The sequence below is a fragment of the Elephas maximus genome, chromosome 14 (genome assembly GCF_024166365.1).
Source record: "Elephas maximus indicus isolate mEleMax1 chromosome 14, mEleMax1 primary haplotype, whole genome shotgun sequence".
Lineage (NCBI taxonomy): Eukaryota > Metazoa > Chordata > Mammalia > Proboscidea > Elephantidae > Elephas > Elephas maximus.
In genome coordinates, this window is record NC_064832.1 from 98242685 (window position 1) to 98257037 (window position 14353).

General features: G+C 37.6%; 1 protein-coding gene across 7 annotated transcripts in view; it reads left to right on the plus strand.

Moving 5' to 3' along the window:
- The window catches only part of NBEA (neurobeachin), an 892011-nt gene that overhangs the window by 523723 nt on the left and 353935 nt on the right, over positions 1 to 14353 (plus strand). For all 7 annotated transcript variants that reach the window (XM_049853455.1, XM_049853457.1, XM_049853456.1 and 4 more), the window contains one exon: positions 943 to 1109. In XM_049853455.1, the coding sequence (XP_049709412.1) occupies positions 943 to 1109 (167 nt within the window). The remainder of the gene's footprint in view (positions 1 to 942; positions 1110 to 14353) is intronic.

Genomic DNA, 14353 nt, shown 5'->3' on the forward strand with positions numbered 1-14353 from the left:
ACATTACTCTTATTTTAAATAAATTTTGCAACTGTCACCACTATATATCGAAATATTATGTATAAATATATATATTTACGCACACCTGTATATATTTATACATAAAAAACCTATTGCCATTGAGCCGATTCTGACTCACAGGACCCTATAGAACAGAGCAGAGCTTCTTCATAGTGCTTCCAAGGAGTGGCTGGTAGATTCAAACTGCCAACCTTTTGGTTAGCAGCTGTAGCACTTAACCACTGGGCCACCAAAAAAACCAAACTCGTTGCCGTTGAGTCAATTCTGACTCATAGTGACCCTACAGAACTGGGTAGAACTGCCCCATAAGGCTTCCAAGTTGCAACTGGTAGATTTGAACTGCTGACCTTTTGGTTAACCAGTTTGCCACCAGGGCTCCACTGGACCACCAGGGCTCCATGTTTATACATTATATATATGTATATATAACTTCCAGAACTTATTCATCACCTCAAACAGCAACTCCTTACCCATTAAGCAATAACTCCCTTTTGTCCCCTCCCCCAGCCCCCGGTAACCACTAATCTCCTTTCTGTCTCTGTATTTGGCCTGTTCTTAGCTGTTTCATGGAAGTGGGACCCTGCAATATTTGTCCTTTCGTGTCTGGCTTATTTCACTTAGAATATAAAATGATATTAAAATCAGGATTTTGAAATTAGAAGGAACCTTTAAAGTTTTTACTTTGTTTAATATAGTTCAAATTATTTTATGTATACCTTATATATAAGCACATTATATGTACATCTTTTCACCACTTTGATCTGTAAGTATATGCAAACTTTAAAACAGACCATCAAAAGACTGCACTTCCTGAGTTTTTAAAATTGAATTAGTGTTGCCCTTTCACTTAAAGTTAGGTGACATCACTGACTTACAGACTGCAGAGGGGTTCATTGTTACACGCCATTTGTGATTTTACAGTCTCAGTGTGCCCAGTATGCTGCTGACAGGAGAGAGGAAGAAAAGATGTGTGACCATCTCATCAGTGCCGCCAAGCATCGAGATCACGTGACAGCCAACCAGCTGAAGCAGAAAATTCTCAACATTCTCACGAATAAGCACGGTGCTTGGGGAGCCGTGTCTCACAGGTGAGTCATGATAAACTGGAGGTAAATAACAGCTTATGGGTTCATTAAGTAGAAGTAAAAATATGATGACAAATTTTGAAAATATAGAATATATGATTTAAAGTATTGATTGCTTGAATTTGTTCATGAAATCTTAAGTAATGCTTCTTTAGAATGGTTTAGAAGAAAGTCTAAATTTTTTAAGACATCTCCAGTGGAAGGTATTTTGAACTTACTACTTATTTGTAATATAATTCAAAAGTTGTTAAGTAATATTTTTAGGTCACTATTTCTCATATACAAGATGGAGGTTAGGGTATCAGAAGTGGCCTCTTTTATTTTCAATCTTTGAGTCAACTCCTCCTACTTAGTAAATTCCTATCACTTGATTTTCCAGATACACAATAATACAAGCATTTTTTATGGAGAAGTAATATTTCTTTGAAAATTGTAAATACTATTTAAAAAAAAACTTCTTCCATAATTTTCTATTCAGTCTTTCTTCAGAATGGTTTTCAACTTAAATTAGGATGTTTATATTTTAGTATAAAGTACGAGTAAAAACAAAATTGGTTGTTTTGTGGGCATCACATTTTGTTTTTACTTCTGCAGACATTTTTCTTTTCTGGAAAACTAGTGGTGAGGCAAGTCACTATATTTAGATTGCTGATGCTTTTCATTTGTATATATTCATATTTTTAATCCCACTGAAAGTTTTTATTGCATTATCTGGCAGAGTTTGGGGATTTGTTAATTGTGAACAAGATACTATAAAAAGAATTCTGGTAGAAATGATTTTATTAGTGAGGGGAGATCATCCGGAACATGACGAGGATAGTATTTGACAATCTGACCTAGAATTTTAGGAGCAAGATCGAGTTTAGCATACTTTATTATTTTTGCTTTTAAGGTGAAAATTGTAGCACAATATCTTTAGAAACAGTCAACACTTAGTTTTTGTAATAATAAGTACAACATAGAGGGTTTCTTGAATATTTGTTGAGTGCCAGGCACCATGCTAAGCACTTTCCATAGATTATGTCTTTTAACCTTCATAGCATCTCCGGTAGCTCGTGCTGAAGTTTTCTCCATTTTACAACCAGGAGACTGAAGCTGACAGGAGCTAAGTAAAACTTGCATAATATCACACTGCTTGTACAAGTAGTAGAAGACTTGGTGGCACAGTGGTTAAGCACTCAGCTGCTAACCTAATGGTGGCAGTTCAAAGCCGCCAGCTGCTCCGTGGGAAAAAGATGTGGCAGTCTGCTTCTGTAAAGATTACAGCTTTGGAAACCCTGTGGGGCAGTTCGACACTGTCCTGTAGGGTCACTGTGAGTCAGAATCAACTCGGCAGCAATATTTTTGTTTGTTTTTAAACCTGGCAGAAGTTTATTTTTTTAGGTAAAGCAATTCAGGGGCCTGGCAGAGTAGTTAAATGCTTAGCTGCTAACGGGAAGGTCGGAGATTCAACCCACCAGTGGCTCTGTGGGAGAAAGACCTGGCAATATGCACCCATAAGGATGACACCCTTGGAAACACCACGGGGCAGTTCTCCTCTGTCCTACGGGGTCGCTAGTCATCAGAATTGACTCCATGGCAGTGGGTTTTTGATTTGTACTAACAGTGGAGGCAGAGCAGCAATGTGGTCATCTTGCCCAGTCACTGCCGTCCAGTCGATTCCAACTCACAGCAACCATGTCGGATAGAGTAGAACTGTCCCCATAGGGTTTCCAAGACTGTAATCTTTACGGGAGCAAGCTGCCACATCTTTCTCCTGCAGAGTGGCTGGTGGGTTCGAACCACCAACCTTTCATTTAGCAGCCGAGTGCTTTAACCATGGTGCCACTGGGACTCCTAATCCAATAGGGTTAATATAATTTGTACATACAAGATTTTTTCTGTTGTGGCATTAGGTGGAACTGAAAAATATTCTTCCAGAGTAATTAGAGTAGATGTTGATCTTTTGATTGGAGTTCATCTTACTGCTATATTTGGCAATCTTCTTAAAACTCTATGCTCTCTTAGCCACACCTCTCTCCTGACACTCCGGCCAGGGCTTTGTTCTCCCTCTATCTGACATGCCAGCCAGGACCTTCTCCCCTCTACCTGACTTGCCGACCGGGGCTTTGTCCCAGTGTCTGCTCATCCGAGTGGCCTTCCCTGACCATCCTACCAGAAACAGCATGCACCTTTGTCCCTCTTCACCCTCTAATCTACCTCTCAGTTCAGTCTTTCTCACAGCACTAATCATCACCTGTTCATGTATTTATTTATTGCCTGACATCATGGACTTTTGTTTATTGTTCCATCCCCAGAGAGCCCTGTACATGGTAGATGCTCAATAAATGTTCCCCAAATAATGAATCACTGTAAGTTGCTATACATATTTACAAACATACATTTTTATATACATACATATATATTTACATATGTACATACATAGTTACATACATACGCACATTTAAATACATGTTTACATGGGTACATACATATTTATAGACACACATATACTCATAGCAGCATGTGTAGATGGCATTTAAGCTATTTTTGATGAATAATCTTTCCACATATACTTGGGCTATGTAATCAACATCAAGAGCACTGCTGTGTACTGTTCCCTCTGACTTATTAGCTGTGTAATCTTGAGCAAATAGGTTGATCTCCCTGATGGTCAATTTCCTCTTCTGGAAAATGAGGTTAATAATTTCTATCTGTTGTATTATTCTGATGATAAAATATTATATACAAAATGCTTAACACAATGTCTGATGTCTAATATTTGTTAGTGTTTTCTTTCTCTGTTAGCCTGCTCTTTACAAAGAAATCTTTATTTATAATTTCCCATATTGTAATACACAATTAGAATCCGCTGACTTGATTCATTTAATCAGTGGATAATTCTTTGGCCCTGTTTGCATTGTGGTCAGCAGGCAGATTTGCTCCTACCCTCACAGAGCTTATAGGATGGTACAAGAGGCTGATATTGAATGAATAATTTTAGAAATAAAACATGCAATTACAAACTGTGAGAAATACTAGGGGGAAAATGTATGGGGTGCTTCAAAGCAGAAAGTGTAATAAAGGAGCTTGATTTCAGATTAGGAGGTCAGGAAGACTTGCTTGAAGAACCTTCCTTTAAACTAAGATCTGAAGGGAGGGCAGGTGATCTTCAGCAAAGGGCAGGTGTAAAACGTTCAGGAGAGAGATTGTGCGAAGACTCTCAACTGAAAAATAACAAACAAACACACAGAACAACAAAAGGAACAGACAGGAGGAGAGTGTGTCCAGAGCTTAGTGAGCAGTGGGAGAATGGCTTGAGATGAGGCTGGAGAGTAATATATAAGCTGGAGGATTTAAAACCCTTGGTGGCACAAACAGTTAGGTGCTTGGCTACTTGCCTAAAGATTATCAGTTCAAACCCACCCAAAGGCACCTCAGAAGACAGGCCAGGTCATCTGCTTCCAAAAGGTCACAGCTTTGAAAATCCTGTGGAGCAGCAGTTTACTCTGTCACGAGGTCTCCATGAGTCTGCATTGACTTGACAACTAAGAACAACAACTGATCGTGTTAAGGATTTCTCACTTTATCCTAAGTGACATGAAAAGCAAAGAAGAGTTTTGAGCAGGAAGGTAACATGATCCGATAACTGTTTTAAGAAGATGGGCCTGGCTGCTATATGAAGACATGCACTGGGACTGGGGAAGCTGTACAAAGATCAAGAGGCAGTCGTTCAAACAGAACAAGGGGATACTGCATGGTTTAAAGGTAGGAAAGGTGTGTGTCCGGGTTGTATCCTTTCACCACACCTGTTCAATTTGTAGGCTGAGCAAATAATCTAAGAAGCTGGACTGTGTGAAGAAGAATGCGGTTTGCAGATAATACAACCTTGCTTGCTGAAAGAAAAGAGGACTTGAAGCACTTACTAATGAAGATCAAAGACCACAGCCTTCAGTATGGATTACACCTCAATATAAAGAAAACAAAAATGCTCACAACTGGACCAATAAGCAAAAAAATAAATAAATAAATAAGCCACATCATGATAAATGGTGAAAATATTGAAGCTGTCAAGGATTTCATTTTACTTGGATCCACAATCAACACTCAGGGAAGCAGCAGTCAAGAAATCAAAAGATGAACAGCACTGGGCAAATCAGCTGCAAAAGAGCTCTTTAAAGTGTTGAAATGCAAAGATGTCACCTTGAAGACTAAGGTGAGCCTGACCCAAGCCATAGTGTTTTCAGTCACCTCATATGCATGGGAAAGCTGGACAATAGATAAGGAAGACTGAAGAAGAATTGACAACTTTGAATTGTGTTGGTGAAGAATATTGAATATACCATGGACTGCCAAAAGAATGAACAAATCTGTCTTGGAAGAAGTACGACCAGAATGCTCTTTAGAAGCAAGGATGGCGAGACTATGTCTCACATACTTTGGACATGTTACCAGGAGGGATCAGTCCCTGCAGAAGGACATCATGCTTGGTAAAGTAGAAGGTCAGAGAAAAAGAGGAAGACCCTCAACGAAATGGATTGACACAGTGGCTACAACAATCACTCATGCATAACAACAATTGTGAGGATTGCCAAGGACTGGGCAGTGTTTCATTGTGTTGTGCATAGGGCCACTAGGAGTCAGAACCAACTCAATGGCACCTAACAACAACTGGGACAGAAAGAGGTATGGTTACTGTATTGATAAAACCAAAAAAACAAACCCATTGCTATCGAGTTGGTTCCGACTCCTAGCGACCCTCATAGTCCAGTTTAAATGTCACCTCTTTTTTTTTTTTTTTAGTGTTTCCCAGCTTTCTCTGTCTTTCCTACTCCTGCTTCCTCATATTTTGTTGTTACTATCTGCACTGCAATTTTCTCTGATATACCACTTCATGTTTTATAGTCATGTGAATGTATCAGTCTCTGCCAGTAAACTAGTAGCTTCTTAACTATAGGAAATGAATAGTACTTATTTTTATATTTCTGGTATCAAATACATATTACACCAGAAGGAATTTCATCCCTATAATGCTCTACTTGCTGTTTCGCAGAAAAGTCATCTTTAATTTGAACATGAAATTCACTTTACTTTTCTCTTTTGACTCAATGGTGCTGCTGGCTCTAATATATTTTAGCATTTGAAATAATACTGATCTTTATTTCTGTCCTGAGAAAAAACTACAATTTGAGAGCTTTTTTAAAATGTGTATTTCAAGATTTTACACTGCTAAATAATGCCAAATAAAAAACAGCCAGAATGTTCCTTAGAAGGTAGGATGGCAAGACTTTGTCTCACATACTTTGGACATGTTATCAGGAGGGACCAGTCCCTGGAAAAGAGACATCATGTTTGGTAAAGTAGAGGGTCAGCAAAAAGGAGGAAGACCCTCAACAAGATGGATTGACACAGTGGCATAGTATATATTAGCTTAAGCTTCTTGAGTCATATTTCCTATTGCTTAATGCTACATAAACCATAACAACTTAAATTAAAATCAAGGGATTTTAATAAGCCCTTGGGTTTAGAAGAAATATATATATAATAAGTTTAAAAAAAAACACATACACACACACGTAAGGAGCCCTGGTGGCACAGTGATTAAGCACTCAGCTTCTAACTGAAAGGTCATTGGTTCAAACCCACCAGCAGCTCTGTGGGAGCTGCTTCTGTAAAGATTACAGCCTTGGAAACCCTATGGGGCCCATTCTGCTCTGTCGTCTAGGGTCATCATGACTTAGAACTGAATCAATGGCAACGGGTATACATAAATACACACACATATATTTGGTCCCAGTTCTTATTTTGCTTTTTCATATTAAGCATTACTGTTGGGATTTTATTTTCTCCTGTTAGCGGCAATTCAGATTTATTAAGCGTCGCTCTGATATTTTACATTTAATATCTTATTTTCATTCTAATAAATCTGTGGGATATTCACTATTTTTCCCATTTTACACATAAGAAACAGACAAAAAAAGTTGAAAAATTTTTCCCAGTGTTACATAACCGTGTAGTAAGGACAGGATTTTAATTTAGATCTATCTGACTCAAAAGCCCATAATCATTTCAGTGATAAAATTAAGGACTAATTATTGCACTAATTATTTCATTAATGAAAGTTATGATCAATTACATCCAATTGGAATAATGAAATACTAAACACTACTGTGGTAGGACTAAGATCGGGAAATCTGGAGATCGAGATAATATTTTTAAAGTTTTACAAATCAAAGTCCTAAACTGACCTGATATTGGAGGTGAAGCCCACAGATGGCAAGACAGAGCTTGTGGTCTGAATGTAACAGGGTTGACTGACTAATAAAACAGAAATAAACAAACATTACCCAGAGGAGATAACAGTATTCATATCCTACTACATAATATTTTAAATGTCCAGAATACAATCCAAAATTATTCATTATACAAAGAACCATGAAAATCTTACCATTTCTCAAGGAAAAAAACAGTTAACACCTGTCAGTCCCAATATTGACCAGATATTGGGCTATCAAACAAGTCAGAATCGACTCAATGGCAACTAGCAACAACGATGTAACCACCTTACCTGAGATAAATGAAAATACACTTTAAATGAATTGAATGATAGAAGATTTCAGCAGAAAAATCGAATGTGTAAAAAGAGAATCAAATGAAATGTCAGGAATAAAAAAGTCACTCATTGAATTTAATAGTAGAATGAAGATGACAGATAAAAGAATTGAAGATAGATCAGCAAAAATTATGCAATTAAAGAACAGAGAGAAAGTGGACTAAAAAAAGTGAGCATAGCCTCAGGCACCTATGGGACCATATCAAAAGGTCTAATATTCAAATCTTTAAAGCCCTAGTTGAGGAGAAAGATACTGATCGAGAAAAAAAAATATTTAAAGGTAGAATGGCTAGAAACTTATCCAATTTGGTGAAAGACATCAAATTACAGACTCCAGAAGCTCAGAGAACCCCAAACGAGATAAACTCAATAAAAACTATACCAAGACACATCATACTCTTCTGAAATCCAAAGATAAAGAAAAAAATCTTGTAAACAGACAGGGAAAGACAATGTGTTACATATAAAGAAATGAAAATTCCAAGATTGTGGATTTCTCATCATAAGCCATGGGGGCCAGTAAAACATCTGTCTGCCCAGAATTCTGTGGCCAGCGACAGCATCCTACAGGAGGGTGGGCAAGACAGAAAAATCCTCAGATAAAGGAAAGCCAAGAGGACTCCTCACTGGCAGATAATTTCTCAAAGAAATACTAAAGGAAGTTCTTCAGGCAGAAGGCGGGGGGCAGGGAGCAGAAGGAAACTTAGAATTTCTGTAATGAAGAACTAGCAATAGAAATCAGTAAATATAATAGACTACTTTTCTCTTCTTAAATCCTTCAAAATATATATGACATTTGAAAGCAAAATACAACATCGTCAGGGTAATCCCATATACATTTAATACATTATATGTAGACACATATATATAATATGTATGACAGGTGTAGCTTACAAAGGGGAGAGGGCAAAGGCAGAGGACCTATGTTGTTGTAAGGCTTCTTTGTTTTACCTGAAGTGGTAAAATATTAACTTCATGTAGACTGAAAAATAAAAATACAAAGATATAATAAACAGGTTGAAAGTAAAAAGATGGAAAATGTTATGCCATCATTCCAGCAGCATTGGAATGGCTAAATAAATAGCAGATGAACTAGACATCAGAATAAGGAAAATTGCCAGGACAAATAGGGACATTCATAGATCATGTTACGAGTCAGACATCAAACTTTAAGAAATTTAAAAGAAGTAAAATCAAAGTATGATATCAGACCATAATGGAATTAAGTTAGAAATCAATAAAAGAAATATGTCTGGAAAGTCCTCTAAAAGTTTGGAAATAAACAATACACACCTAAATAACACATGGGTAAAAGAGACGTCTCAAAGGGAATGAGAAAATATTTGGTCTGAATGAAAATGAAAATACAACATATCAAAATGTCTGGTGTGCACATATAGAAGTATTTATCTGGAAATTTATCACAAGAAATGCTTCTATTAGAAAAGAAGAAAGGTCTCAAATCAATAAGCTTCAACCTTAAGAACTAGAAAAAGAAGAGCAAATTAAACCCAAAGAAAGCAGAAGGGAGGAAATAATAAAAGCCAGAGTAGAAATGAGTGAAATTAAAAACAGAAAAGCAACAGAGAAAATCAAAGAAACAAAAAGTAAAGTCATTCAAAAGGATAGTAAAAGTGGCAAAGCTCCCGAGAAAAAAGAGAGAAAAAAGGTAAGTTGGCAGTATCAGAAATAGGAGATATCACAGCAGATCCTATAGACTTAAAAGGATAGTATAAGGAATTCAGCAACTTAGACAAAATGGTCCATTTCCTTGAAATGCAAAAACTTTTAAAACTCACTCAAGAAGAAATAGATAATCTCAGTAGTCATATATATGCAAAAGAAACTAAATTCATAGTTAAATGAAAATCCTTATAAAAATACTAACTCACTCACTCACTCACCCACTCACTCTAGGCTCTTATGGTTTCCCTGGAGATTTCTGTCAAACACGTAAGGAAGAAATAATACCAATTTTACATAATCTTCCAAAAATAGAAGAGGAACACTGCAACTTTTTTTTTATGAGACCAGCAATTCCCTTTTACTAAAGCCAGAAAAAGACATTACAAGAAAAGAAAACTACAGATCAGTGTCCCTCATGAACATAAATCCAACCATTGCTGTCGAGCCGATTCTGACTCAGAGCGACCCTATAGGACAGAGTAGAACTGCCCCATAGAGTTTCCAAGGAGCACCTGGTGGATTCAAACTGCCGACCTTTTGATTAGCAGCCATAGCTCTTAACCACTACGCCACCAGGGTTTCCCTCATGAACATACCCAACCCCAGTGCCGTCAAGTCGATTCCGACTCATAGCGACCCTACGGGACAGAGTAGAACTGCCCCATAGAGTTTCCAAGGAGCATAGATGCATACAAATCCTCAGCAAAATATTAACAAATAAAATCCAATGATACATAAGAAAAATAATACATCATGACCAAGTAGGGTTTATACCAGGAATGCAAAGCTAGCTCGACATTTAACAATCCATATAATTCATCATATTAACATACTAAAGAAGAAAACTTACATGACAATCTCAACAGATAAGAAAAAACATTTGACAAAATTAAACATTTCTACATGATAAAGACACTCATCACACTAGGAATAAAAGATAACTTCCTTAACCTGATAAAGGACTTCTACAAAGAAACTACAGTTAGCTTGATACATAATGATCAAAGACTGAATACTCCCTACAATCAAGAACAAGGCAAAGATGTCTGTTTTCACCACTCCTATTCAGCATCATAACAGAAATCCTAACCAGTAAAATGAGACAATTAAAATAAATAAAAGTAGTAAACATTGAGAAGGAAGACATAAAATGGTATACACTCCGACAATGTTACCATCTACGTAGAAAATCTTATGGAACCTACAAAAAAGTCAGTATAACTAAGTTTTATAAAGTTGCAAAATATGAAACCGAATCGTAATTGTATGTATCAGCACTAAACAGTTGCAAATCAGAATTAAAAAATACAACACTATTTATAATAGCACCAATGATGGAAAGACATCTAACAAAATGTCTGCTAACGACTATATGCTATATGGGATCTATATGCTAATAACTACAAAACTTTGACTAAAGAAATCAAAGACCTAAATGAATGGAGAGAGAGACTGCATGCATTGATCAGAAGATCCAATACTGTTAAGATATCAGCAGTCTCAATTTGAACCATAGATTCAATGGAACATCAACCAAATCCCATCAGGCTACATTCTAGATAATGATATGCTGATTCTTAAATGTGTACGGAAAAGCAAAGGAATTAGAATAGCCAAAACAGTTCTGAAGAAGAACAGGGTTGGAGAATTCAAATTATATGATTTCAATACTTGCTCTAAAGCTCTAGTAGTTGAGTTAGAGTGGTGCTGTACACATAGAGCAATGGACCGAAAAAGAGTCCAGAAATAGAACCACAGATATATGACCAATGCATGTTTTTCACAGAGATGCAGAGGCTTCACTGGATAAACTATAGTCTTTCAACAAATGGTGCTGGAAGAATTGGACATCCATATGCAAAAACTGGACCTTGGCCTACATCTCACACCTTATGCAAAACTTAACTCAAAATGGATCGTAGACTTAAGTATGAAATGTAAAACTACAAAACTGATAGAGGAAAACATGGGAGAAAGTCCTCAGGACCTTGTTTGGGCTGGGCGAGAAGTATTTTAGATACAGAACCAAAAGTATGAGCCATAAAATTAAAAATTGACTAAAGGACTTCTTCAAAATTAAAAGCACTGTTTCTGTGAAAGAGACTGTTAAGGTAATGAAAAGACAAGCTATAGATTAGGAGAAAGTATTTGAAAATAACATCTGACAAAGACAGAAAACACTGCAATTTAAAAAAACAAAACAAAACAGATTATATATATAGAAATAAGCACAGGAAAAGATACTCAATATTCTTAGCTATTAAGGTCGCTCAGATTAAAACCACACGAGGTACTATTACACTCCTGTTAAAATGAAAACAAAGCGCAAAGCTAACACTGCCACGCGCTGACAAGGACGTGACGTAATTGGAACGTTGCTGGTGGAAATGCAAAGTGATACAGCCTCTTTGGAAGGTAGTTTGGCTGTGTCTTATACAGTTAAACATACACTTAACATATGGAAGAACAATCTTTTTCCTAGGTATTTATCTCAAGAAAAGCGAACACTTACGTTCACACGAAAACATGTATGTGAATGTTTATAGCAGCTCTATTCATAATTGCCCAAATGTTTTTCAACTGGTAAATGGATAAATAAACGAACGCAATGCAATACTACTCCGCAATAAGAAGGACTAGACATTTGATACATGTAGCAACCTGGGTGAATCTCAGACGCAGTCTGCTATGTAAAAGAAGCCAGGCTCCAAAGACCACATAATGTCTGGAAAAAACAGAACTGCAGGGAAGTAGAACAGATCAGTGATTGCCAGGGACTAACATTAGAAGGTTTGACTAGAAAGGGGCAACCTGAGAGAGCTTTTTTAGGATAATATATCTTGGTTGTGAGGTGCTTACATGAGTTTATATGTTTCTCAAAATTTATAGAACTGTATGTCAAAAAGAGGCGATTTTGCTGTAAGTAAATTAAAAAATAAATTTTTAAAAACTTTAAACAAATCAGAGGCCTAGAAAAGGCCTTCATAGCTGTCTGAGCTGTGAACACTAATATTTACAAACTATATATTTTTTTTTATATTTTTAATATAAGGCATTACAATCAGATATTTCTTATTTACTGTTTTAAAGTTAGATAAATTACAACTCAAATTTTCTCAGCTATTTCCATGTAAACACAGGTATCTTGGTCATGTAATCTGAAGAATATAAATTGGGTTAACTTTCATTACAATTAATACTCATGAATACATTAATTCTCACTAGGTGTATTTTGTTTAAAAACAATTTTTATATGTTTTTTTAAAATCCTAGTGTGGAGTCCCTGGGTGGCACACAGGGTTAAGTGGGCGACTACTAGTCAAAACGTTGGTGGTTCACGTCCACCCAGAGGCACCTCAGAAGCAAAGGCCTGGCGATCTCCTTTTGAGAGGTCACAGCCATTGGCCGCGATTCTCCCCGGCATACCTGGGGTCATCGTAAGTCAGAGTCAACTCAGTGACAACTGATTTTAAAGTAGACGCATCAGTCTCCTGGATTCAAAACCCTGCTTGTTCTGGAAGCATCGACATAGAGTAGGGTGGAAATTATGCTTATTTTTATGATCCATTTAGAGCCCTGGCCCAACCCTTTCTGCAGTTATCCTAATACATGTATCTAGAGTCAAAGCACTGTAACATGAACAGTGTTGTTCTTGCATCTTTGAACATATCATGTTGAGCTCCATAGCATCATGTCCCCATTGAGGTGAGTGATTCCAACTGCTCTAAGAGCCGGAAGATATAAGCCTAATGCTAGGTAGAATCATGCTGACTTGCTGATTGAGTAAATAGGGAAGAATTAAGGATATTGCCCAAGTTGCTGTCGTGACTGACGGGGTGATTTCTAGTGTCACTCTTGGAACTGAATTGGGGGGAAGATGAATATGCTGAGTTTGCTTTGCTTGTGGCATGTTTTAGTAGAAATGTCCACCAAGAAGTTGAAAATAGAGCTCAAGAAAACATTAGTTCACCACTTTTGTATGTGATGACCTTCTCAGATACATCCTGACAAGTTTTTCCAACCCCCAAAAGTTTCATCTTCCTTAGTCTCCCAGTAAAGGGCATCTAGGAAACGCCTTTGATTTACTCCTTTCTCTCAGCCCTCCCTCTCCCCACACACAGACAGTCTTGTCAGCAGTCTCAGCACCAGTACACCCAGGGTATATGCTCTCATCAAGCAATGGAAATAGAGAGCATGTGGGTTGTGTCAGGAGTGTGTCTTGCTGGATGCATTCACCAAGGCACAGGAGCCAGGATGTTGAAGACACAAGTAAGAAGGTGGATAAAGTGAGAGTACGTAGTTAGTCTAAGGAAGTTAAGGAAGTGTAGCAAAGAGAGACGGGGTGGGTAGGCTGAAAGTTAAGGGCTCATGGAAGCAGGAGTCAGTGCCTGAAAGGATGGGAAGTTGTGGGTGTTTGGATTTAAGATTTTAGAAATACAGCAATACAAGACTGACAGATCCAGAATGTGGCCACGGAAGAGATTAAATGGAGTGGAGTTGAAGGCCGTAGGATGAGAGGACAAGAAACTGGAGGATGAGATGTAGCATGGGGAGCTTAGGTTGGTACTGAAATTACCCAAGGTAATACCACCATTTGGGAGGGGAAGGAAGATGGTAAGCCTCTTCTATGTCTTTAATACCTAAGAGAAGTGCCTAAAGGCTGGTGGTGGTGGTGGTCGTTAGGTGCCATCGAGTCATAGCGACCCTGGGTATAATGGAATGAAACACTGCCTCATCCTGCGTCACCCTCACCATCATTGCTATGTTTGAGTCACTTGTTGCACGCTGGTAGAAGACCCCAAGGCGGGAAGGTATGAGGTGTATTGCCAGATTCAGGTGCAACTGAAAAGGAGTTGCAAAAGTGATATTGCAGGAAGACAGAGCTCTAAAAGCCTATCCAAGTTTATTTTCCCTGAGAAAACCATTTTCCCTGAGAAAACCTTGATGCAGATCACATGGGGAGAGTGAT